At 39.3% G+C, this 27028-nt stretch overlaps 1 protein-coding gene across 1 annotated transcript in view; it reads left to right on the forward strand.

The window, feature by feature from the left end:
• Positions 1 to 5205: 5205 nt before the first annotated feature.
• SAXO1 (stabilizer of axonemal microtubules 1) overlaps positions 5206 to 27028 on the forward strand; it is a gene marked incomplete at both ends in the record, with an annotated part of 119992 nt that continues 98169 nt past the window's right edge. Inside the window, one exon of the mRNA XM_081281254.1 lies at positions 5206 to 5252. Within this exon, the coding sequence (XP_081137380.1) occupies positions 5206 to 5252 (47 nt within the window). The remainder of the gene's footprint in view (positions 5253 to 27028) is intronic.

The raw sequence follows: 27028 nt of genomic DNA on the forward strand, positions 1-27028 counted from the left end.
CATAAATGTACAAGTTTAATTATGGACTTTTCTCTTTCTTTTTTTTTAAATTTAAGCATTTTTTAATACATTTTTTTAGGTGTAGATGGACACAACACAATACCTTTATTTTTTATGTGGTGCTGAGGATCGAACCCAGGCCCCATCGGTGCTAGGCATGCTCGCTGAGCCACAATCCCAGCCCTGACACTTTTCTCTTTCATTGATCTATATGTCCATTTTTATGCCCTTATCCCACTGTCTTGATTAATAGTCTTGATAGTAAGTTTGAAATTGGGTAGTTGAAGCACATTTTTATTTGTTCATTTTTTTTTTTTTTTAAAGAGAGAGTGAGAGGAGAGAGAGAGAGAGACAGAGAGAGAGAATTTTTAATATTTATTTTTTTAGTTCTCGGCGGACACAACATCTTTGTTGGTATGTGGTGCTGAGGATCGAACCCGGGCCGCACGCATGCCAGGCGAGCGCGCTACCGCTTGAGCCACATCCCCAGCCCAATTTGTTCATTTTTGAAACTGGCTATTTTTAGGGTCAGCATGTCAATTTCTATGAAAAAAGCTTATTGGAATTCTGAGAGATTTTATTTACTGTATAAATTAATTTATAGATGATTATTTTCTTAGCAATATTGAATTTTTGGTCTACGAACATGTTTATTCATTTTGATGCTACTGTGAATCAAATTATGTTAACTTTGGGATTGTTTGTTGCTAGTATACAGAAATTCAATTATTTTTGTATATTGGTCTTGCATCCTCTGCAACCTTGCTTGACTCATGTTTTTAGTTTTAGCTTTTTCCAAAAATAGGTTTCTTAGAAACTTCTACATAAAGAATCATGTCATATGCAAATAAAGATAGTTGTTGTCTTTCTTTCCAACTGTGCCTTTAATTTCTTTTTTTTTTATTCCACTGATGAGAATCTCCTATGGGGTGTTAATATAAGTGGGAAGAGAAGACATCTAGTCTTGTTCTGCATTCATATCAAAGGGAAAAGCATTCAGCCTTTCACCTCTAAGTGTGATAGTTGCAGCTTTTTTAATGCTATCCTTTATCAAGTTGTGGAAATTCCCTTTTCCTAATTTGTTGAGAATTTTTATCAAGAATGAATACTGGATTTTGTAAAATGCTATTTCTGAATCTATTGAGATTTAGTAGTTTTTATTTTTTAGTCTTATGATGCAGTGTATTACATTAATTGATTTTTGCCTACGTTAAAACCACTTTGTATTCTTGACTTCTTTTGGTCATCATGTATAGTCCTTTTTATATATTGCTGGCTTGAGTTTGCTAACTTCTTTTTTTTTTAAATTAGGTCTTTATGTTTATACATAGTAGTTCAGTTCATCCTGACAAACTCAGACACGCATGGGAGTTTGCTAACATTTAAAAAGGATTTTCTGAGGCAGCAACTTGTCTTGCGAAGTGAATATGTCAAACAGAAAAAAATAAATAGAAAAAAAAGGATTTTCACATTTATATTCTTGAGGCGTGTCAGTCTATAGTTTTCATGTGACAATATATTTTAGCTTTGGAATCAGAGTATTAATGTCCTTATAGAATGAATTGGGAAGTATTTCTTCTTCCTCTGCTTTCTCAGAGATTATGTAGGATTGGTATTTCTTTCTTAAATGTTTAATAGAATTTAGCAAGTCTCCCTACTTTTTTCTTCTTGACATTTATTATTTATTAATGATACACTTGGGCACTATTTTTTTTTCTGATCTTCTCTCTAGACAAGGTTCCATGAGGACATTGACTCTTGTCTCCATTGTTCAGTACAGTGCCGAGTTTATCATGGGTGATCTAATATGTAGAATGAATGAATTCTGGAGTGGTAGAAGTATTAATTTGTGTGACGGTGGGATAGACTTCTATTGATGTCAGTGAAGATTAGCTACCCTAAATAGTTAGGGATGCTAGAAAGACAATGTTTGCTAAAAGTGCTTTGTGCCCAAAGGAATAAGTATAATTTTTTAAAAAACAATGATTTAAAAAGAGCAGCTTTTTATATGATAGACAATAATGAATTTGGGATCATGTGGGTTATAAGGCCACAGAAAAACAATTGTGCAGTTCCACTGAAAAATTTACTGAATAATTTTTTTGGAAAGTATTAAATATACAAAGATTGCCATATTAAGATGTGATTTTTTTTTTTTTTTTTCAGAGCTGGGGATTGAATCCAAGTCCATGCTAGGCAAATGCTGTAGCACTGAGCCAAATCCCCAGCCATAAAAGTTAAATTAAAAATAATACTATTTGTAGTGGTCACAAAAATCTCCAACTTACCCATTCTTTCTTTTATTCGTTTTTTTTTTTTGTGTGTGTGTGTGGTGCTGGTGATTGAATCCAGGGCCTTGTACATGCAAGGCAAGCACTCTACCAACTGAGCTATATCCCTAGCCCCCATTCTTTCTTTTTGCCCTTTTCTTGGGAGAAGAAGTTTGCAAAGAAAGACCAGTGTATGTCTTGAGTCTAAGATCTAGTACTCATTAACTGTGATTTTTCATTTACCTCCCAGCTTCAGTATTTTGATTTGTAATATGGGCATGATAGGTTCATGCCAGTTTTAAGAGATAAATGAAACAGCATATAGGAAAGACTCCAGAAAGGTTTTTTGGACTAACAACTGACAATAGTTTAGAGCTGGGAAATTTGAGCAGTAAGGTTAGGGAGGTATTTAGATGATTTGGTGTAGTGTTGGCCGGATATTACAAAACTTGGGCAGTAAGTGTAACAAGGCAGAGTGAGGTTGTCCTACTGTCTGGTGCTAGCTTTGTAGATATTGTTGGAGCTAATACCCAACATCTTCTTCTTTCAAGATCTTCACCCATTGTAGAGGGCATTTTTTTTTAATTAGAAAAATTTAAAAATTCTCATTGAGGGCATGGTTGTTGACAAGGCAACATCCACAGGGGTGGTTTGAACACAAGGGGGTACAAATGGGCTTCCTTCTGCTGGAAGATTTATTGATAATATTTAGGCAGCTGTGAAGAGAAGGCTGGCATCCAGTACTGTAGTTCCTCTGTAAAGACCTCATTATGTACCTGTCTATGGAAATGGACAGCACTGAAGGCTTTACTTTGGCTTCCACCTCTCTGACTCCTTTCTCCACCTCTCATTTTTTTTTCTTGTCTTTAGAGCTCTAGTCTCCTACCAGGAAGACAAAGATTAGCTTCACTATTCTTACAAATGATCAGTAAGCTTTGCTCCTGACTTTCTAGAGCTGGGATTGGAAAACTTTTTCTGTAAAAAGTCAGATAGTAAATAATTTACCTTCTGTAAATAATTTGACCAAGAGACCAAATTAGGAGTGTTTCCATGGAATTTTTAACAAAATTCAAAAATTTATTTATAGACACTGAAATATGAATTTTATATAAGTGCCATGTAATGTTAATGTGTCCACATTTAAAGTGAAAACCATTCTTAGCTCACAGGCCACAGAAAAACAGATGATCAAGCCAGGGCGCAGTGGCCCACACCTATAATTCCAGAGGCTTGGGAGGCTTGCAAGTTCAAAGCCAGCCTCAGCAACAGCAAGGTGCTAAGCAACTTAGTAAGACTCTGTCTAAATAAAAATACAAAATAGGGCTGGGGTTGTGGCTCAGTGGTTGAGTGTCCCAAAATTCAATCCTGGATACCCTCCCCGACAAAAAAAAACAAAAAACAAAAAACAAAAAAAACCAAAAAAAAAAAACCCAAAAAAACAAAAAACAAAACAAACAAACAAACAAAAAAAAAAAACAACCCAGGTGATCAGCTAGCTGAATTTTACCTGTAGGCATTAGTTTGTTGACCTCTGTTATAGTGTCTACTGTGGAAGAAAAAGCAAAACAACAATAACAACAACACACCTCCCAAACTCTTTTGAATACTGTGTTCTGCACTCCAAGGTGTTTCACTTGTTTATAAGTGAAAAGAATTAGGAAGTGTGGGGAAGAAAATCAAGCATAAAGATTGTCAATACTTTAGGCTTCCATTTTCATAAGCAAGAAACTTCAGTGTTTAAATCCAAACATCCTATCAGAGCATGTCTCTAGTTCCTCTTGAACTTGCATGATCATAACCACCTGGCTTCTTCTCATAACTAGATTTCCAAACTAGAGGTTTTATCTCTGGGCAGAAATCTGTAGTCATTCTCAGGACCAGGTAACTTGAAAAACCCCGTACCAGGAGAAGGCAGGTCAGAGAGGGTGAACAACCTCTAAAGCTGTGATCTTTACAGTGTATTCTGTGTTCCAGCAGCATCAGCATTATTTGTATACTTGTAAGAAATGAAAATTATCCCCAGCCCCAGCCCTACTGAAGAAGAAACTTTGAGGGTGGAGTAGGTGATCTGGTTTCTATCAAGGCAGGTGGTTCTGATGCTCACTAAAATTTGAGAAGCACTCCTGCAAGGCATCAGTATTAGCACCTGGAGAAGTGATTATGCACCCCCCTGAGCAATAAACGTCTGGCACTCTTAAACTTCTTTGTTTTCAAGAAAGAGCAATACTAACCCACACCTCAGGGGGAAGGCTAGATTTCACAGGAAGATCTGGAAATGGTATTCAAGGCTTGACCTCTGGCAGTCCAGGGATGGATTTCCATGAGAAGGGACATCATGCATCCTAGAAAATAGAAAGTGTTACCCAATGTGCTGGTGTGGAGTTTTCAGTCTTTTTCGCACATGAGACCATGACACCTGCTGCCTTTGGAATCCATGAGCTTTCTAAATGGTTCATCATGTCCTCCGTCTATCTTCAAGATCCAGTGGAGAACTCTTGCCTTGTGCCTGTGCAGGGAGGCACAGCTGCTGTTGTGAGATCATTGGTGCCCCAAGGTACTCCCCTTCTGGCCCTGCGGACGTCACAGAGGACTCTGGGTCCTGGGTCCTGCGGCTTCCACTGGCCTGCCAGCCACTGCAAGTGCGTGGGTGGGTCCGGGAAGCAGATGCGGGGCGACAGCCTGCAGGAGGTCGCCCAGGCTTGTGCATTGTCCATGCTCCGTGCTGCTCAGTCGCTCAAAGCCAGCTTCCAGACGACAGAACTTTGCAAAACGGCCGCTGAAATCTTCTTTTGAGCAGCCGCCGAAGTCTTCTTTTGAGCAAATTTTTAGAACGTCTGCCAAAGTCCTGGAAACTTGGCCTGTCCCCGCCGCCGAGTTGGGGTCCACCAGGAGGCTGCAGTTGGGCATGCTCTGAGGGGACATCAGGGCATCCGGGATGGCCCCTATGAAGAGGAAGTGCATTTGTGACCTGTGCTGCTGCGGGTAAGGTAGTTCTGCCCTGGGCAAGACTGGGAGCGCCTGGATTTTCCAAGCGAGGCCCCTTTCCTGGAAGGTAGGCCAGGGCCTCACACTGCTGCTTAGGTGAGGCCCCATCGCAGTGCATTGGTCCACTTGTAACGTTCATCAGGCGGCACTGTTGTCAACAAGCATTTAATACACTTGTGTCAAATCAGTCCGTGTGGCTGTTTTCTGGGCCTTTTTCCTGCGTTCCTTCACTTTAGAACTTACGGGAAGGTCAAGAATGGCTACACCTCTGAACAGTTTATACTCCTTTCCCCCAGTGCAGAAAGTGACAGACAAGAATAGAAAACTCCTGGGCAGATTGGGACCAGTAGACTTACTTCTCATGTTGTAATTCCCCCCACCTTTTTTTTTTTTTTTTTTTTTTTTTGTAATAGTGGGAATTGAACTCAGGGCACTTTACCACTGAGTTATAGTCCCGGTCCTTTTATTTTATTTTTGAGACAGGTTCTGGCTAAGTGGCTGAGGTTGGTTGCAAATTTAGGATCCTCCTGCCTCAGCCTCCCAAGTCCCATCTTGTCATTCTTTAAGAAAGAGATGGGATAAGGAAGAGAATTCCTTTCATGTAACTAAATTTCTCAAAAGAAATTGTTACTTTGGCAGAGAAGTTTAAGGTATTTGTAAAACTTGTTTCTACATTGTATAGAGCTGAACAAGACTAATGAAGGGAAATTACTTTTGCATAGTTTTGTCCTTGACCAGTTAGGTTTCTCCGCTACAGTTTTCATTAAGGACCATGCAGAGGTGAAACATGGCAGAAGCAGAAAGTCCTAGGGAGAAATTGTGGGCTTACCAATTGTAACATGTTACAGAAAAAAGAAAAAAGTATCAATAGTAGGAATATTTAAAGGGCATTGTAAAAACTGGGTTACCATGTCTGGCATCAATGAATGGTTCTTATGTTGGTCAACTTTTTGGTGCTGTGACCAAAATACATGACAAGAACAACTTATAGGAGGAAAAGTTTTTTTTTTTTTTCTTACAGTTTTAGAGATTCTGGGCCTAGGGCAGGAAGAACATCATGGTAGAAGGGCATGGTAGAGAAAAGCTTCTTAGTTCATGGCAGCCAGGAGAGTGAGAGGGATAAGGAGAAAAGCCAAGGACAAAATATCATCCTTAAAGCATACCCTCAGTGACTGACTTCCTGCAGCCTCACCTCACCTGACTACAGTTACCACCAAGTACAGTAGTCCTCTAGAATGATTAATTTGCTGATTGGGTTACAGCTTTCATAATCTAATAATTTCATCTCTAAACATTCCTATATTGTCTCACAGAAGCTTTTGGGGGACACCTGTTATCCAAACCATAACAGTTCTCAACCCTGGCTGCTCTTTAGAATCTCCTGGGGAAGCTGCAAAAGTATACCAGTTGCCCAGGCTGTTTAAATCAGTGATCTCTGAGGACATCCCCATAGCAGCCCGACCATTTCCCAAGATTGGAAACTACTGATTTCTATCACATTCAGACATGGGTCTTGCTTTTAAGCTTCGTTAGGTGGAACCACACCAGTGTCTAGTCTAGGACTGATTTTTCAAACTACTAAGGCAAAATCTAATTTTTAAAAGACTTGCTTTCCTATCCTGGCTCTTTATATCATATAATCCTCCTGCTGTTTTGTAGGCTTTGAAATAGAAAGTTCTCAGACATATTTTCCATTTTTTGCACAGTATACCATTGAGGTAGGAAGGTAGGAATGCTCCCTGGAGAGGTGCAAAGAGCATACAGTGAGAAGGCTCTTCCAACCCCTGTCACAGGGGCACAGCTTATCTGGATGTTCTGTCTCTGATTCTGATCCTCCTTTAATCCCTGCAAAGAGGTCATTTCCATCCGATATGGAGCCTGTCTCGAGATTCTTTCTTCTGCCTTCTCTCCTTCTCTTGGATCTACCTCTTTACCTTATGGTTCCTGCAAAAGCCTCTGGTTCGACACATCCACCCTCTCTCCTGACTTCGGGTCTCATTTTCACCTAGTCAAAATGCTTGTTGATTCATCTGAATTTTTCATAGCCTCGGCTTCAACACCTGCCAAAACGTTCACCATTTCATCTTTCTCCTAGTATCTACCCCTGAATGGTTCCAGCAATCTTCCATTTGCTATGGCTTACATTTTAAAATAATTTGTAATGTTCACTCATCCCCAACATTTATTCATTTCCAAAATCTAGTCCCCTCCCTGCATTGCAGTCTTTAATTGGTTCTTTTTATTCCCATTGTTCCTTCCCTGTCCTCTCTCTCCCTCTCTCTTTTTGGTTTGGAAACAGATCTGAATTTCTCTTTAGTTTTCTCTCCTGTGATTTCCTTAAACACCCCCCCCCCCAAAATCAAACCTCCAAATAAACCATTTCTTGAATTAGGTGGGGCTTCTTGGCATCCTTTGAACAAAACTCCTGATGTGCCCTTTTTTCCTTATTCTTATCCTCCCTTCTCTAAAATGCTTGTTCCCCCATGTTCCTGCCTCTGACATTGAAGCACCTGCTTTAGTTCTAAGTCTCCCTTGAACACAGCCCTCCAGCTCCACATTAGAGAGTAGAGACCCCACTCCCTGAATTCTTTTCTTCAGGTATGTGTTTGCATGCTTCATATGCCCTACCCATGGTATACTATGTATGGGAAAGCAGTGAACATGTTTACTGTGTGTGCATATGTGTGCATGTTTGCATGCTATGTCATCCTAGCACTATTCCACATATAACACTCAAACCATGCATTCGTGAGTGGACAGATGGATATTTTTGTTAAGGTGATAACATGCTAGAGTGGATTAGGGATTCAAACTTTGGAGAGGTGTTATCTAGTATGGTGGCCACATGTAGCAATTTTATTTCAATGAATTTAAATTAAGAAGAATTAAAACTTAAATTCCTGAGCTGAGGTTGTAGCTCAGGGCTTGCCTGGCACATGTGAGGCACTGGGTTCGATCCTCAGCACCATGTAAAAATAAATAAAGGTATAGTGTTCATATACAACATAAAAATAAATAAAGGTATAGTGTTCATATATAACTAAATAAAGGTATAGTGTTCATATACAAAAACAAAAACTTAAATTCCTCAGTGGCACTATCCACGTTTCAAATGTTCAAAAGACGTGTGAGATGGGAAGGATGGCGGAATGAGATGGACATTATTACCCTATATACACATGATTGCACAACCAGTGTGAACTCTGCACCATGTACAGCCAGAGGAATGAAAAGTTGTGCTCCATTTAGTACAGTGTGTCAAAATGCATTCTGCTGTCATGTATAACTAATTAGAACAACAACAACAACAACAACAACAACAAAAACCATGTGAATTGAGTGGCTACCATACTGTGTAGCAAACAGACATAGAACATTTCTATCATTGCACAAAGTTCTGTGGGTCAACACTACTTTTGTGTCCCATCATTTGGCAGTCTTTATCTACTCTGCTCTAATTAAATCTGCTCAGAGGCTGGTTAGGATGGAATGAGGATTTCTGTATGTGTTTAGGCTCTGAGAGTCTAGGATTTTTGGCTTTTCCAACTTGAGGTTACAGGAAAAGGTGAGAAGAAATCTGGACGACAGGCATGTGTGAAGAACTCATTTGTCAGAGGAGAGATGCCTTCAGTGATGAGGGGAGATTAGGGCTTCTGGCTGTGTCACCTGATCTTTCTGGGTTTCAGTTCCCTTTATTTTTGTGTGTGCTTGAAATTGAACCCAGGGCTGCTTGCATGCTAGGCAAGTACTGTGTCATTTTGCTATACCACTAGCCCTTCCTCTGCTGCCCTCTCTTTCTCCATTTTGTTTTAAATTCAGAGAGTTGTGAAGGAAGAAGTATACATTTATTCCCCCTGCCTCTCACTTTCTCCTGAGGTTTTGTTTGAGCCAAGAGGTTATTCCCCCCCCCTCCCCCAGGGATTGAACTCGGGAGCATACTACATTTGAGCTATATCAAAGTCCTTTTTATTTTAAGAAGGGTCTGGTTAAATTGCTGATTCTGGCTTCAAACTTGTAATCTTTTTTTTTTTTTTTTTTTTTTTTTTTTTGGAGGGGGGAGAGAGAGAGAGAGAGAGAGAGAGAGAGAGAGAATGAGAATGATTTTTAAAAAATATTTATTTTTCAGTTTTCGGTGGACACAACATCTTTATTTTATTTTATGTGGTGCTGAGGATTGAACCCAGCGCCCCACGCATGCCAGGCAAATGCGCTACCGCTTGAGCCACATCCCCAGCCCCAAACTTGTAATCTTTCTGCCTCAGCCTCCAGAGTTGCTAGGCTTACAGAAGTAGGCCACCATGCCCAGCATAGAGAGTTTTTGTTTTTAATGTGCTTCCAACTATAGCTGATTCCCCTGATGTTGGGAGTCAACTGTAGCTTTTGAGGACATTGTACTTGTTAGTGAAGAGGCTCTGGGGATGCTGTGAGGGCTGGATAAGAAGCATTCCATCAGCAAGATCTACTGGCAAGCCACCAGTGTGCAGCTATCTAGGAACAGGTTCTTTTATTTGGCCACAAGATGGCAGCATTCTCCTAACCAACTCTTATTGCTGGTTCAATCAGAGTAACCTAAGTAGAAAACAAAACCTCTGGGGTTCTGGGTTTTATTTGAGTTTTATTTAAAAATTTTTATATAGATTTAAGTTTTTTAAAGTGAGAAGTTAGAGTTTAGGACACAGCAGAGTTCAGGAAGGTGGTATTCCTTGAGGAGTAGATCACAGATTACGAAGTGTGGGTGTTTCAAACATTTGAACCTAAAGATTCTAACCACTTATAAAACTTTTTAGTGAGCTTTACTGGTTTAAGAAAACCAGACACATTTCACTATATCAAGGTGCAGGCTCTCCCTATACAACACTGTCCACTCCTTTCTTTGACAATCAAAATCTGGCAACTGGAATATTACACAAAATGTTATAATATTCTGTTTTGTATTGTATTTTCAATACAATCATCAAATAAGCAAATACATTCATAAATTATACAATATAGTAAAGTCCGTAGTTTTGTTTAAACCCATCTACTCCTTAATTATCTTGAAAACAGAGCTACATTGGCCTGGGGGGTGTTGAGAGACCCCCTCCCCTTTATTTTGGAGAGGATACTGTTTCCAATTTTATCTAAATATACCTAGTGTTTCTGGTTATTGGAAGAAGTGCTACCCTTCACAGTTTTACAGAATTACACCACCTTACATTTCTGTAGTGTTTGAAAATTTAAAAAATATTTTCTCATCCATTATTATCATTCTGGGGGATCCCTCAGCATGGGAAGCATTGCTTAGTTTGGAGATTGGATTACTTGATTTACCCTGTTTTTCTTGAGGATGTTTTCAGTTGATTGAGCTGTTCATTCAAATTACTGGGGTGGGGGTGTGGCAGAAGAAAATAAAAGTAGAATGTTAATTAGCTTTTTCAAGCTATAAGGGATCTTAGTGGTCTCTATGTCTTTAATCTTGTAGATAGGAAATCGAAGCACTGGGTTTAATTTTAAATAGAAGAACACATTTTGTTAAGCTTTATGTAAAGTTTAGGTTGATCAATTAAATTTTATTCATCTTTTACAGTGTATCAGACACAGGTAGATGTCATAATTCACAGTCTGGTCTATTTTCAAGTCAAATGGGACATTTTTGACTACAGATTATAATATGAAGGCTCCTGTCCAATTGAGAAATATTATCTGATATAAAAAATAGGTGTAATTCTAAAAGGCTTTTAGTAAAGTAATATAAATAGCAAATCTTTCTCCTGAGATTAAAATGTAATAACACTATCTTTTTTTTTTTCCTAAAGTTCTGGTTAAAAAAAAGAATGGTTGTTAATGAGGGTATTGACATAGCTTGCTTTTATATCTGATGATTTTATGGCTTACAGTGCACCATTTAAAAGATTTTGTTCAATCTTGCAGGAAATTCCAGGACTGGGTAATGTATCATGAAATATTTATGTAGCATTGGTAGTATGTGCAGCATTTCATAAAAGAGGTAGTCCCAGAGAGGACTCGCAAATTGCTGCAAAGGATGTGGATTCGGCCTTTTCACAGAGCTTGGGGAGGAAGGTGATCTCTGGGGCAGTCATGTATCTGCAACTTAAATCAGTTATGTTAACCATGGAGGAACTTGTTATTTTAATTTTGGAAAATATTTTCTTCACATTGATGGAAATTTCCTTAACCTTAGATTTTATTTTCTTTGAGTTTCTGTTGCAAATTAAGAGGAAGGAAAAAAAATTGAGAACTTGGTTTGATATTACATGTTTCAAGGAGAATTCTTGTTTTTAATTTAAATAAAATTGACTTCATAAATTCTGATTAAGAAAAAAAAAAGACAAAGAACAGCCTTTCACAGATACTTGCTGGTGACTTTTTATCCTCAGCTGAATTCAGATTGAGATGCCAAGAAAAAGCACAAAATTCTTTCACTTTAACATTGAATTATTTTTATTGTACATTTTATGTACTTTTCATATTAATCTATGTTATATACTTTTGAATTCTGATACCAAAAACAATTTTTAAGATTTAATTATTCATATATGCCTTTCATCTTAGAAAATGAGTAAGTCTGTATAAGTTGTCAAATTTCAGATTGAAATTATGAAGTACAATTTTGTAGTCATTCAAATTACAGCAGTTAAAATGATCTATTCAACCTTATAGTCTGCAAATGGATCAATTTAGCGTATCCTCAGTCTAATTCCATTCTGAGTAGGTGGTTTTAAATACCATTTCCTCCATTGATTATTAAAATATTGGACTGACCTTCAGGTGATTTATAGTTTCTTTGGACAGATGGTACATCTCATTGGGGAAAAACAACTTTTCTTTTTTTTTTTTTTTTTTAAATTGCTTTTATTTTTTTAAATACACGACAGCAGAATGCATCACAATTCTTATTACAATGAGACCAATAAAATAACAGAAGACTTCAGGGGTGGGAGAGGTCACTTTGGGATGAGATTGCAGGGAGGCCAGGGGAAGAGAAAATGGTTGCCTGGGATGATTAGGAAAGCAAAGCTGGAACCAGAATTGCAAATTCCAGTTTCAAATCCTGGCTCTGCCTATCTGTGTGAGCTTGTGCCAGTCACTCACTACTTCTGTACAACAGCGTTGTCATACCTTATTCTTTGGGTGGGGTGAGGATTAGGTTGGGAGCAGAATAGGCCTGGAAGTACATGTGTCCACAGGAGCACTGAAATCTGCAGAGGGAGAGACCAGAGGTTCCATGGAGGCAAGCTCAAAGGGGCCTAAATGCTTCAGTGTGAACGTGAACAGCAAAGAGCCACTGTGGGTTTTGAGCAGGGCAATAACGTGGATTTTTAAAAAATGGTCTTGCTGGGCACAGTGTGTATACCTGTAATTCCAATGGTTTGGGAGGCTGAGGCAGGAGGATCACGGTTCAAAGCCAGCCTCAGCAATTTAGTGAGGGCCTAAGAAACTCGGAGACACCCTGTGTTTAAATAAGATATTAAGGAAAAAAAAAAAAAGGGTTGGGGATGTGACTCAGTGGTTAAGTGCCCTGGGTTCATAAAAGAGCAGTATTTCCTTTTTTTTTTTTCTTTCCTGTTGAAATAAATTCCCAATGTTGAATTAGGCCAACTTTAAATCTACTTTTTTTTTTTTTTTTTAGATCATCATCATCACTTCTTTTTTTTGTACCAAGGATTGGACTGAGGGGCGCTTAACCATTGAGCCACATCCCCAGCTCTTTTTATTTTTTTGAGAATGCCTTACTAAGTTATCAAGCCTGGCTTTGAACTTGTGTTCCTTCAGCCTCAGTCTCCCAGGCTGCTGAGATTACGAGTGTGCACCACTCTGCTCAGTTTAGATCTTCTAAGTGGATTTGTAGTTTGCTGATATTTCTGTGAAGACATTTCAGCTGCAATCCATTCTCATCATTTTTCTAACTTTATTCAATAAGGAATGGAGTGATGACTTCCTATAGGAGGCAGCAGAGCCAAGAGTGATAAACATGCTGGAGCCAGACTGCCTGGGTTCAAACTCCAGCCTTCCCCCTGCCCAACAGTGCCATGTTGATGTCTCAGTGCAGTCTTCTACATGCCTCAGTGCCTTTCCCTGTCAAATAGAGACAACAGTGGAGTCCACCTCTTAGAGTTTTTGTGAGGATTGAATCAGTTTTAAGGACACAAGTAGAACAATGCCAGGCATACATAGTGAGGCATAGGTAAGTGTTGTATAAATTGAAGCAAAGGTGCCAGGCTGTTCTGGGCAATGAAGTCCTAGGAGAGGTGGGTGAATAAGGCCTCTGTTCTCTGGGGAGCTTGCATTCTAGGGAAGAGAGTTAAGTTTATCAGGCAGGTAATGCAAGATGCTCCATAGAGAATTAAATCAGGGGGATGTACTTATGCACTTGTGCTTGGGGAGCTGGATTAAATTTAGAGGATAGGGATGGTTTACAAAGATTTGATCTGCTCTTTACGCACTGCTGGCAGGCCCTCTGCCTTCCCTGGGATGCCTGTACTTGAGTCCAACAATGATTACACTCTACAAGTTCAGACTGACATTAACCAACACGAAGTGTTTATTCAGGTTAGAGCTTTCACACTTAAAAACAATGAGGATTAAAGACATCCTCACTGCATGACAAAATCTGTCATTCTGTTTTATCACCTTTTTTTTTAAACTAGCTTCTTCAAAATAACTTTGATTGCTTCTGTAAATTTCTAAGATTGCTTCCCTAAAAGGAAAGGATAGTGTTTCTAAATGACTGTCAAGTTAACTACTTAGCCAAATACATCCGTATATTTTAAATATCCAGATATCTAAAGGCCCCTCATTCTAGTTAACAAATTGAGTTTGTAACGTAAGGGATCAGTTAAATTTCTGTGTGTGCTGGTCAATTACTTAATTTTTAGAAACATTATCCTTTACAGATGATTATTTTTTAAAAAGTCGCAATCTTTCTCTGTAACTATCCATTTTCTTTTTCAAGTATGATGCATTTCAGCTCTGTTCTCTAAATAAAGAAAATCCACATAACATCTGTGAACAAGAGCTCAAAATGGAAAGCAAAGAACTAATTGAAAAATCTCATTCTTCTATCCTGTTTTAATTGGGAGGGATGCCAAAGGGTTAGGGAAATAACTGGGGAGTAGTGAGTTGGAGCATGTGCATTTCAGTCCTGTATTTGATGACTTATAAGCCTTATGAACTGAAGAGGTCCTTTAACATCTCTGTGCTTTTAAAACTGATGGTCCTCAGACAATGAGTAGCTTCTATTCTCTCCAGCATGTTTTTCTAGGCTCAGAATTTCCACATCAGTCTACAAAGGTGTCTGTAGAGGTCTTCTGGAGGCTCTGTGGATGACTCTAAAGAAGAGAAGACAGGGCTGGGGTTGTGGTTCAGTGGTAGAGCTCTCATCTTGCATGTGTGAGACAAATGGGTTCAATTCTCAACACCACATAAAAATAAATAGGTATTAGGTTCATCTACAACTAAGAAAATATTTTTAAAAAGAGGAAAAAGGAATGATAAGTCACTGAATTCAAGATGGATTTTCCTGCCTTTTCCAGAAACTACTAAATGGCTAGTAAGATGTGAATCTTTTTTGAGCCTTATGGACTTTTGGGGCACATCTGACCTGTTTTCATCAGGGAATTCTGGTTTTCTCTTATCAGTCATCTGTGGGCACCCCAGCCCAAGCCTCACACTTCTCATTGCAGATAACCTAAGAGGTAAATTGGATTTTAGTGTACTGTTTCCAGATTCCAAGGGAAAGAGGGCCTGGTTGGGTCAGGCTCTGATGTGGTTCCTCTGGCATTTGGGGTTTCTTCCTGTTGTCCCATTAGCTAAGCTTTGAGAGGCAGGAGGTTAAAAATACAAGCCAGGTCACTGAAGGGGAGGGCTGTTTTGTGTATTAGGAGTACTGAGAGAGGAAAGTGATTAGAAGAGGAAGCAATTGGTCTTCTGAGGACTCTTGCCAAGATATTCTTATAGATAAAGCTAGTGAAAGATGGGTTGGATAATAGTCTAATTAGGTAGATTCCCAGCTCATTGAACAACAGGCCTAAAGAGTGTTGATTGATGGCTTTTTGCCTACTTGGAACAATATCTTCAGAACCCTGCCATAGGCCTCTTTCATTAGCCTTCTCTTATTCAACATTTTTTTATCAAAATTTGGATGAGGACATAGAAGTAATCCTTATCAAATGTACTGAAAACACCAAATGGGAAGAACATAGTAAGTATGATAGATGACAGAATCAAGATTCAAAATTATCTTGACAGGCTGGAATGCTGGGTCAAAACCAAGCTGAAACTTAACAAGAGTGAACATGTTTAGGATGAAAAATCAATTACACATATTCATAATGGGGGAGGTTTGTCTTGGCCATAGTTTGTGAAAAGGTCTTTGGGCTTTTACTTAACCACAAGTTAATATGATCTTATGGTATGATGTGGCTATGAAGAGGCATTAACTTAGTTTCAGGCTGAATTGACATAGGGGGCCAGGTCAGCAGATGTAATTACTTTACTCAACTTTGGCCTGGTCAGATGCTATTTTTTAAAGGATACCAGCAGGTGACCTGGATGGCCATGTTACAGGAAATGCATTCTGGAATTGAAAAAAATTGAACTCGAGTAGATCAGGGCAAGGATGGATGGCCAACTAGTGTTTGAAGGTTGTACCCTGCAGAGAAGGGCTTGAGCTTGTCCTGAGTGGTTCAGAGGGTAGAAAGAAGACCAGTGAGTGGTCACTTCAGGAACACTGATTTGGGGTCAATACTAATGAAGAATTTTGGAACAGAAGTATAAGAACTCCAAGTGGACTTCCTTTGACCCTTGAGCTGGGTGTGCGCCTGTTAGGATGCTGTGAAAAGGATTCCTGTGTTGGGCAGGAGGTTTGACAAAATGATCTCCAGGGTCCCTTTCAACACTGGAACACAGATTTCTGGAAAGAGAGAAGAGCATTTATTTTAATATGATGATTGAACTTGAAAGGCTACTACAGAGCAAAGAATGATGGGTGCATGTGATATGAAGAATAAGCTGAGATCCATATGTGCCTGAAAAAACAAGTAAATTCAGAGGATTCTGGAGGCATCTATCTTTAAAGTTGAAAAGTACACGTTCAGACTTTAGCCTCTTGTCTGTAGCCACTGTGGCGTGTGCCTTTTCACTTGATGGTCTTGTTTTTCTTGGAGCCCTTCTATCACCCTTGGGTGGCGTACCCAAAAAACAAAAACAAAAAACACTTCACTCATTGCTTCCACAACTTTCTCTAATTTTTAAATCTACATGTGGCAGTTCATGTTAAGGAGGATCTTACAGGCTAGCCTGGGACTCTAACCACTATGTGAAAGGATACTTTAGTAGAAAGTGTATTTCAAGTTTCCAATGGATTTTTGAAATGTGTTCCATTGCAAAGCTACAATGACCCATGTTTCTCTCTTCCCTTATGATGTCCCATTTCACATTCACCTTGCAACATTTTCTCAACTGGGCTCAGGTTTTGGAAGACTTCCGTGCTTCTTGCTGTCAACCGTGGCAATTCCTGAAATTCTGACACCTCCATGAATCAAGACTTTATGTTTCATTACTCTATGTAGAAATGGCTTTTATTAAGATGCTTTTTCCCCCAAAGGTATTTGAAGCATCGTAAATAACTTTAAATGATATAGTACAAAAAACAAAAGCAAAAGAAAAAAATCATGGCGAATATTCCATGTCATCTATTGCAATAGTACACTGTATGCATGCTCCTGATCATAGTGTGTGTAGATTTAGAGTTTGTTTTGGTGTTCTTATCTTCTTAAGCTTTGGAGCTAGCGGGGGCATTTTTAAACAATGATGCTGGTACTAACAAAAGCTCCTGGAATGGTTATATTTTTATTATTATATATTATATATATTATTATATTATTATATTATGTTATATTATTATTGTTATTATATTCCTAGATTCTTGGTTGAAGCCCCTGAAATGAACAAAGGGTGGTTTAAGCAGGTTTAAACAAATGAAAGGTGATAGGGCAGTTTGCAGATTTGCGGGGAAGTCTGGAGAACCACAGTTTGGAAGATGGGTGGGGATTGGAGCGGTCAGGAGGCAAGAACCATAGCCCAAATGGCTTTAGAGACTGTCTGGTGAGCATATTGTTGGTGCCTGCTCGGGACTGGACATGTTGTGCTGCAACCACAGCCGTGGACATGGCCCTTGCCCATGAATGAACTCATCATTGTTACCCTCCTCTTCCTTCTTCTTCTTCTTTTTAAAATATCACTTGTTTTACATTAAAATTTACAGAAGGGAACTTTTATTGACCAGAATTTGGTCACCTGCTTAGGCCTCATTGCAGGAAGTGGGGTCTAGAGGGGTGTCTCACTTTTTGTTTTCTATAGTGGGAGATGGGCACTGTTTCCCACAAGATTTAGTGGGATTTTACCAAACAAAGGCCCCAGATGTGAGGCAGCTAACTATGGCTAGATAAATGTTAATAATTCATGTTTAAATTTCTATATTCATTTATGAAAATAAAAGGCTCAACTTAGGATACAGCAGGGATTCTTTTCTGTGCCACACATGGACGTTTTTGTTTTGAGCACTTGTCCTGTGCATTGTAGGATGTTTGGCAGTACCTCTGGCCTCTGTCCACTAGATGCCAGTGGTATCCATCCAGCTGTGACAACCAAAAATGTTTATTGACATTGTCAGATGTCCTTTGAAGGGCAAATTTGCCCTAGATTGAAAATCATGGGGCTAGCGGAATCCCTAAGCCATTATGATTTAATAATAATGGTTTTTAGCATAGGGATAGTGCTCATACTACTGTCCTTGGAGTGAGGCAAAGCTTTTCTCATGACAGCACCCTTCATCTGCATGTGAATTTCCAAAACCCCATTGTGCTCAACCTTAACTGTATCTGATAATCAAATGGAGAGGTATTTGAAAGTTCCAAATTTCTGGGCCCTGTCTCTATATACTTTGATTTTGTGGGTCTGAGACCCAAGAATCCGAAAGTCTGAACAATTAGCATGGGTGATTGTGATACTAGCCACAATGGACAATACTTTAAGAAATGTGGTTATTTCATTGAATGAAGTAATAAAGAAACTTCAAGAACAAAAGGCATATGTTTCAGAGTAGAGGTGTAGTCTTAAGACTTTCGTAACTTTCCAGCCATTGGTTAAAAAGAAACAAGGTAAAGATGTTATCAGTTCTTAGAATGCTTCAGCACAGGTTGTTTGAAATTAGCTTCTACAAGTGATACCAGCAGTTTTCATTGCTCTCTGTCACCACCAGCATGAAGTGTTTTCTCTTGTTTTGAGCTCTCACTTGCTTGTCAGTCTTTGAGAGGGAAACTTTTACTCCCCGACTCCCCAACAGCATTACCTTTCAGGGAGGTTTTAATGGTGTCTGAGCCTCACTGGCCTGTTTTGTGGGCTTATTTACCAGCTTCCCAACCCCTGCAGGAGCAGAGGAGAGTGTCTGTCATCATCACTGGCAAGGTGTCACTAGCAGGAGGTCTGGCATTCTAACTGCATGGGAGGAAGGAGATGTGTGGTGACACCTGTGACAAAGCTGTGACCCTTCTGAGCCTCTAAACCTCTCTCAGAGATGGCCTTCAATCTAAGCAAGATGATCCCATCTACCCACAAAGCTGCTTGTAATTTTTAAACATGCCTGGGTGTTACCTGAGTTACTTGGTTCTATGTTCACTCTTCTTGCTCTAGCTGGGACTAGTCACAGGACTATTTATGCCAGCACTTCCCCTAAAATTCAGATTGTGCGAGTTTGTCAATTTACATAGTTGTTTGCCTTTGATAGATCATTGATTATAAACTTGAGCCTTATGTAAGCCCTTGCTCTTCCAGCCATTCCCCACCATGCACCCTATATTTTAGGTTCACCAAAGTATGTTGCTTAGTCTAACATCCTGTCTACTAAGTACAATTCTCGGACACCCTGTATACTATTTATACAGACGAGCTGGATTCCAGATTCACCAAAATTTGAAGATTAGTACCCCCAGTTTACTTTTCCCTCCCAAACTGGAATTAGTTGCTAACATTGTGTAAAATCTCCTGAGTTTGAATCATCTAAACTTCCAGACTCTTGATGAATCAAGATGTACCCAGCACCTGTAATCCCAGTGGCTCTGGAGGCTGAGGCAGAACTCGAGTTCAAAGCCATCCTCAGCAACTTAGTGAGGCCCTAAGCAACTCAGTGAAATCCTGTCTTTAAATAAAATTCAAAAGAGGGCTGGGGATGTTGCTCAGTGGTTAAGTGCCTCTGGGTTCAATCCCCAGTACCACAAAAAAAAAAAAAAAAAAAAAAAAAAAAAAAGATGTGGCAGTATTGTGACTGTGTTCCTGAATGGTAGTGGCTAGCTCTTGCCTTGTGCTTGGTCCTGTTCTTCCCAAAGCAATCATGGAAAAAGGTTAAGAGGAAATATCATGAAACTTCATCCTCCTCTTTTCCACAAGAGGGCAGTCTAATCTCTTTAAAGTAAAAGGGACAAATTGCATAAACTGGTAGCTTGGTTTTGTCACCTAAGTTTAAAGACCTGATTAGGTACACACCTGCATTTTGCACCTGGATAGGAAGGAGTACATGTGCAGTGTGAGCTTCTTGGTCACGCTTTTGTGAATACATTTCCTTTGGCCTGGTCCCCTCCAAAATCTCTGAAAACCAGTTTGATGAAACTTCATGCCAAGAGGGCCCATTGGTTTTCTACTTCTGGAGCCATGTTCCCGTGTTCCACAATGGCACTTCTTGTTGGCCTAGAATTTTAAAAATATTTTGTAGTTGTAGATGGACAGAATGCCTTTATTTTATTTGTTATGTGGTGCTAAGGATCAAATTCAGTGCTTCACATGAGCTAGGCAAGTGCTCTGCCACTAAGCCATGCCCCAGCCCCATTTTTTTTTTTTTAAGAATTTAACCTTTGTTTTTTATGTGGTCTGAGAATCGAACCCAGAACCTCACACATGCTCGGTAAGTGCTCTACCACTGAGCCACAATCCCAGCACCCCAGCCCCATTTTTTTAATAACCTTTTTTTTTGGTTGTAGATGGACATAATACCTTTATTTTATTTATATATGTAGTGCTGAGGATCAAACCCAGTGCCCCACACATACAAGGTAAGCACTCTACTGCTGAGGTACAACCCCAGCCCTAGCATCTTGATTTTTAACACTACCTGGACATTGCTTGATACCAGCCAGGCCTATGGAGATTGCTGTGTAAACCAAGATGCCTGTTGGTTAGTTTAGAATGAGACGTATCTGCTGAGGGGGCCTAGAAATTCATATGTGCTAACCAGAGTATACCTTTTCTTTTAGAAAAATTAACAATAGAAGCTGAAATATAATCAGTTTGCTTATCTAACCCTGAACAAGGGGGCTGCTATGATTTGTATGTTGGAAGGTCCCATTGTGATGTTCTGAAGTCCTTCTGCATCAAGGGAATGGATGGGTAGAGTGCCTCTGCCAGGTCTCCCGACAGTGCTGTGGGTACCTTGCTAAAGCTGCCTCTCTGCTCACCTCCCCACACCTGCCCCATATGGTCTAAGCCAGTGTTAGTACTCCTTAGATATACTGACATCAAAAATTAGATTGTATTTGCTTGTAACATTTCCATGGTGAGAATTTTGTATCTCATCTCTTACAAATTATTTAAATAATTTAGGCATAAGGATTTTGGGAGGGTTAGGGGTGAGGCCCCTTAATAACTCTTAAGTATGCCAAAGCAGATCCCAAATATTTAAGAAAACAAAACTATTTCTTCTGTAATCTAAACAACTTAGGAAGTTGGGACAGAAGGACCTCAAGTTCAAGGCCAGCGTGGGCAACTTAGTGAGACCCTGTGTCAAAGTAAAAAGGGTGGTGATGTAGCTCAGTGGTAGAGCACTTGCCTAGCATGTGTGAGCCCTGGGATTCAATCCCTAGTACCACAAAATAAAAATAGTCACCATCTAGGAATTGAGAACTAAGTATAGATGAATGAAAACAAAGATCTCAAATTTTACTTTCTTTAGATCTCTTTTTCTTTCTTGACTTTGGTGGAAACATCTCTTTGCTTCATTTTTTTTTGATCATTAAAAAATCCATCCTTAATTCTGGAATGATTTGAAATGGTTTAATCAGAATGTGGAAATATGGGAAAGAAGTAAGAGGAGGAAGAAAAGGACCTGGAATGGTTCCTCAATGGAATACATTGAATCTTGGTTATTTAACTGGCTTTGGTTGTTAAAAACCTGCAGTTTTTTTCTTGTATCCATTTGGGTTGAATAACCTATCCCTATCCCATTAGGTAAAGCATATACTGAATTGAACACACACATATTCTCTCTTTTATTCTCACTTGCACGCGTGCGCTCTCTCTCTCTCTCTCTCTCTCTCTCTCTCTCTCTCTCTCGCACACACACACACACACACACACACACACACACACACTCTCTTATGAATCCTGATTTTGACCCTACTTTCCACTAATTTGCCTGTAATCAGAAAGGATGTTGACTCAGCCTTGGTCTTATAATTTAGGACTTGGCTCTTAGGCCCATAAGGAACTTGAGTGCTTATTAAAAAAATTTAATAAATACTTATTCATGTGCCCCAGGTGTGTCTCCTTCATTTATGTTTTGTTAAGTTCATCCATGACCCTGCGGTTCCCAATGAAAGAGCCAAAGTGGGACATAAGTGTTTGGTGACATTTTGGCTGTGCCCATCTCTCCCTCTCCATCACAAAGAGTGACCCTGGACTCAAATGCCTCATTAGGTAGTTTGATAGGATTTGGAGAAATAGGGTAGTTAGAAAATGAGTTATTTGGTACTAAAGTGCAGTCAAGCGTGTATTTAAAGGTCTTTTTTTAGTGCTCTGAATCTGGCTTAGGTTCATGGTGCTATTAGGGTAAGTAGAAGACTTCTTATTTTTAGGGAGTTTAAAATCTGGGCATCTGAAACTTTTTACATAAAACAATTGGCAATTCAGATACCATAGTGTAGTGAAGAGTGTAGAGAAGTGGGTTAGACAGACCTGATTTTTAAAAATATTTGAGCCTTAGTACCTTAATATTTAAATTGGAGATATTGTAAAGATTATATGAGGTAATATATGTAAAGTACTTAGTTTAGAGTCTGGCGTGTGGTTGAATGTTCAATATTTGGTAATAATAGTAATTGGGTCTAATAAAAGGTTTCCTTTATGCAGTCTTATTGAGAAAGGAAGTATTTCTTATACGTACTCTTGTTAATCATGTTGAAAAAAATTTTCTAAAATACTGTTATATATTTTCCTGATTTCTTTAAAAAATTTTTGTTTGTAATTGTAGATGGACAGTATGTTTTTATTTTATTTTTTGTTTTTATGTGGTGCTAAGGATAGAGCCCAGTGCCTCACATGTCTAGGCAAGCTCTCTGCCACTGAGCCACAACCCCAGCTTCCCTGATTTTTTTTTCTAAAAAATTCTTTAGTTGTAGATGAACACAGTACTTTTATTTTGTTTATTTTTAGCAGTGCTGAGGATTGAACCCAGTGCCTCACATGTGCTAGGCAAGCACTCTACCACTAAGCTACAACCCCAGAACCCTGTTTTCTTTGATAAACATTCTTTTTCTGATAATAGAAATATGGACTCATTGAAACTGTCCTCTTAAAAACAATATTTTCTTACCATCAATATACCTACCTGTAATTCCTTTTTAAACTTCAATCTTTCCAGGTGCAGTGTATGTACATAATTATGATCCTAATTACTGCTGAGGCGGGAGAATCACAAGTTCAAGGCCAGCCTGGGCAACTCAGCAAGCCCATGTCTCAAAATAAAAAAAATAGACTGGGATGTATCTCAGTGGTACTGCAGCCCTGACTTCAGTCCTTCAGTACAGAAAACTAACACCCTGAGAGAGTTCAACAACAAACAACTCCTGTCTTTTATAAGATGCTTCTATTCTGGGGCACTAGCAAACCACAGAATATATTTCTGTACAAGGAGTAAAGTGTACAAAAAGACCTGTAGGAGGCCTAATTATGAAGGGCTTTGGGGTGCTCAGAATCTTTTGCTCTAGACTTTCTTGCTATGTTCTAAATAACTGGGGTTCCTAGAAGTGTGGACCTGGCTAAATGGGGTGTTTGTCTAGTAGGATCAGAGGTATATAGAAATAGTGAGTAGCCCCTGGATCATCTTTATTTCCCATCCAGAAAATGAGCTTGGTGGAAAAACAGATTTGGAAGCAGGAAGTGGGGTTCCAGCTCTAATTATGCAACCATGACACTGTGCCAGGGCTGCCCTTGTATAGCACAGACATTGGCTGCCTGGGGAGGCTTAGCTCTCTTGGGAAGAGTAAGGTGCAGGATGAGTGAAATTGAACTTACTAGGTCTTAAGTTTATAGGTTTGTGGGATTTCTTTTTTTGGGGGGGGCGTTAAAATGTTTGTTTAAAAAAAAACTTTAATGGACTTCACCTCTTTAGAGGGTGAATATTCTCTTTGAGGTGATGGAAATTGCGTGCGTAAAGGAAAATCGGAGTGGCTTTGGTAATGAAAGAGTGTAGGAATGTCAGGATTCTCGCAGCTGTTTTAGTAGGCAGAGTGCTTGCACTTGGGGAATAGCACCGCGAGAAATCTCAATTTTCCCTGATGTTTGTTCCTTTCACTCTGTGTACTCCTCGCCTCACAGATTTAAATACCAAATTGCTTCTATTACTTCACAGTTTCCACCTGGGGTCTTGGGAGTTTGCATGGAGCCAAAAAAGCATCTGCAGTTTCCCCCTTTTTGCCACATCTTATAACTCGGGGGCTTCTCTCTGAGCTGTTTATGTCATCAGCACTCTATCTCTGGTATTCCTGGTCGAGGTTTTAGTTTCAACTGAAGCTGTAACCCCAGAAGTGGCGGGACTCCCTGTGCTTAAAATCCAAAACCGGCTTGAGGGTTTTCTACTGTGATGTTTGAGGTGACTTAATTTTTGAATCTCCCTTTTTACCTTTTTTGAGCTCTGCTGAGATTTTTCTTTAATTTTTAAATTTTTCAGATTTTATGAAACACTTAAAGATAATTTTTCCGTAGATATAGAAAATAGCTTTAGCACAGTCTTGTTTGCATATTTCTTTTATTCTTTGAACACAGAGATTGAAAACCATGGGCAGTAGATTGAATTGTGGCTGCCAGTGCTGTGTGGCACTGATTAAAATGAAGTGGATTTGTTTATTTGAATGCAAATGGCGGTTTTTGTTTGAAAACAGTTTGCTGCATGTATGAATGAGTTGGACCATTTTGACTAAATGGATCCATTAGTTATCTGAGTGATCAACTACTTTCAGTTTGGGGATTAATATATTTTGGGTGCTGTGATCAGTATTCCCCTCGCTGAGTTGCTAAGCTGCAAGCATGCTGAGAGAGGTTCCCCAAGATATGGCCTGTTTACTAGACATAGCTACTCCTGGACCTGTCCTTGGGAAAAATCCCCTGCAGCGGCTAGAGCTCTCTTCCCTCCCTGTTTTAGTCAGCCTTTTTACTGCTGAAACTCAAAGACCTGACAAAAACAATTTTAGAGGAGGAAAAGTTTTAGAGGTTTCAGTCCAAAGACAGCTGGCTCCATTCCTCAGGGCTCCAGGTGAGGCCGAACCTCATGACAGAAGAGTGTGATAGATTCACAATAGCTAAACTGTGAAACCAACCTGAAGCCCTTCAGTAGATGAATGGATAAAGAAAATGTGGTATATATACACAATGGAATATTACTCAGTATTAAAAGAGAATAAAATCATGGCATTTGCAGGTAAATGGATGGAGTTGGAGAATATAATGCTAAGAGAAGTTAGCCCATCCCCCCAAAACCAAATGCCAAATATTTTCTCTGTTTCAAGGATGCTAATTCATAATGTGGTTGGGGGGCGGCGCATGGGAGGATTAGATGAATTTAAGTTCAAGCAAAGGGGAGGGAGGGGAAAGGAGGAGGCATGGGGGTAGGAAAGATGGTGGAATGAGATGGACATTATTACTCTAAGTACATGTATGATTGTGTAACTCTACTTTGTGTACAACCAGAGATATGAAAAATTATATGAATTATAATGCATTCTGCTATCATATATAACTAATTAAAAAAATAAAAGAGCAGCAGAAAAAAAAGTGTGATAGAGGGAAGTGGTTCACACGGTGATCAGAAAGGAGGGGCGGAGGGGGGAGCAATGAAAAAAAGAGAGACTCCACCTACCAGATACAAAACACTACCGGGCTGGGGATGTGGTTCAAGCGGTAGCGCACTCGCCTGGCGTGCGTGCGGCCCGGGTTCAATCCTCAGCACCACATACAAACAAAGATGTTGTGTCCGCCGAGAACTAAAAAGTAAATATTAAAAATTATAAAAAAAAAACAGATACAAAACACTACCAATGACCTACCTCCTCCAGCCACACCCTGCCTGCCTTTAGTTGCCTTTCAAATAATCGCATCAGAAGATTAATTCACTGATTGATTTATGGGAGCCTTAACCCAATCATCTGTCCTCTAAATCTTCTTGCGTGGTCTCTCACATGAGCTTCTGGGGGATCCCTCACATCCAAAACATAACATTCCCTTATGAATTTTTTTTCTGTTCTTCATTTAATATCTCATGTAGTTGGACTGAGTGGGTTGGTGTGACAGCTTGATGAGAGTTGAGAGTTCAGCTTGCTGGGCTCTGAGAGGTTGGAGGTGAGACCTTGGAAACATTTCCCCAACTCCCATAGGGTCCTTGAATCCCTTCTACTTTCTGGCTCACTTTTCCTCTATCCTTTAGAAGTTCAGTGCCCTGTGACTGGCCAAAGATCCACACTGAGACCTTAGTCCTACCTGCCCCTGTATACCTGACTTCAAAGTTCCTTCTTGCTATTTTCTGTTGTATTTTAATTGATGTGTGATTTATTCTGTATTCCTGGTCCCTAGAACAGTGGCACCTAGTAGTGCTTCCTTTTTAATAGTTGAATAAATAAATGAACAAATGTTAGTTTACAGATAGAAAACAATCCGATTGAGCTACAATAAAACAAATGACCAAGTCTCCCCAAATCTTCCATGAATATTATTTCAAGTATTATAGAGAATTCATGCTTGAGTTTGATGCATATGTACCATTAATTTATCATTTTTATTTCATCAGGAAAAAGTTTTAAAGGAAATACATGGTTTAAAAGTTCAAGTTATCCCTCAATTCCTTTCTTTGATTCCTTAAGCATTTCATATGCTTACATATTACAATTCACAATTATAAGGAGATATTATATGCCCATTTTCTTAGTATAACACCCTGGCCAAATAAATGAATGTCTTGTCCTGCCCTTTCAGCTCTCCTAAAATAGGTGGTATATTTATCTTAATTCTGAATGAGATCCATTTAAAAATTTTTTTTTGAGATCCATTTTTTTTTGGTCTATTTTAGGATAAGTTTTGGCTGCATCTTTTAGAAAACCTAAAGTAGCTGTGGATTAAATAATCCAAGTTTTCCTCTCACCTGGGAGAAGTCCAGCTCATAGTATCAGAAACCTAGGTTCCTCTGTTGGGTTGATTTGCTGTCCTTTAGTGCACTGCCTTGGGATCCTAGATGGCTGTGTAAGCTCCAGTCATTACATACATTCTAGGCAGTAGAAAGGAGTTGTTTCCCTTTGCCCTATATTACAAATACCCTTTAAGAGAACCTCATAGAAGTGTCATACAAGACTTTTGAGCAGACCCAGCTAAAAATTGTTGAGAGCCACAGCCAAAGGAGCCCCAGCAAACTTCCAGCTGCCAGCAAACTTCCAGCTGCCAGCTGATGATTGGCTCACAGCAGC

The sequence above is a fragment of the Spermophilus citellus genome (genome assembly GCF_964194105.1).
Source record: "Spermophilus citellus genome assembly, chromosome: 2".
NCBI classification, from domain to species: Eukaryota; Metazoa; Chordata; class Mammalia; order Rodentia; family Sciuridae; genus Spermophilus; species Spermophilus citellus.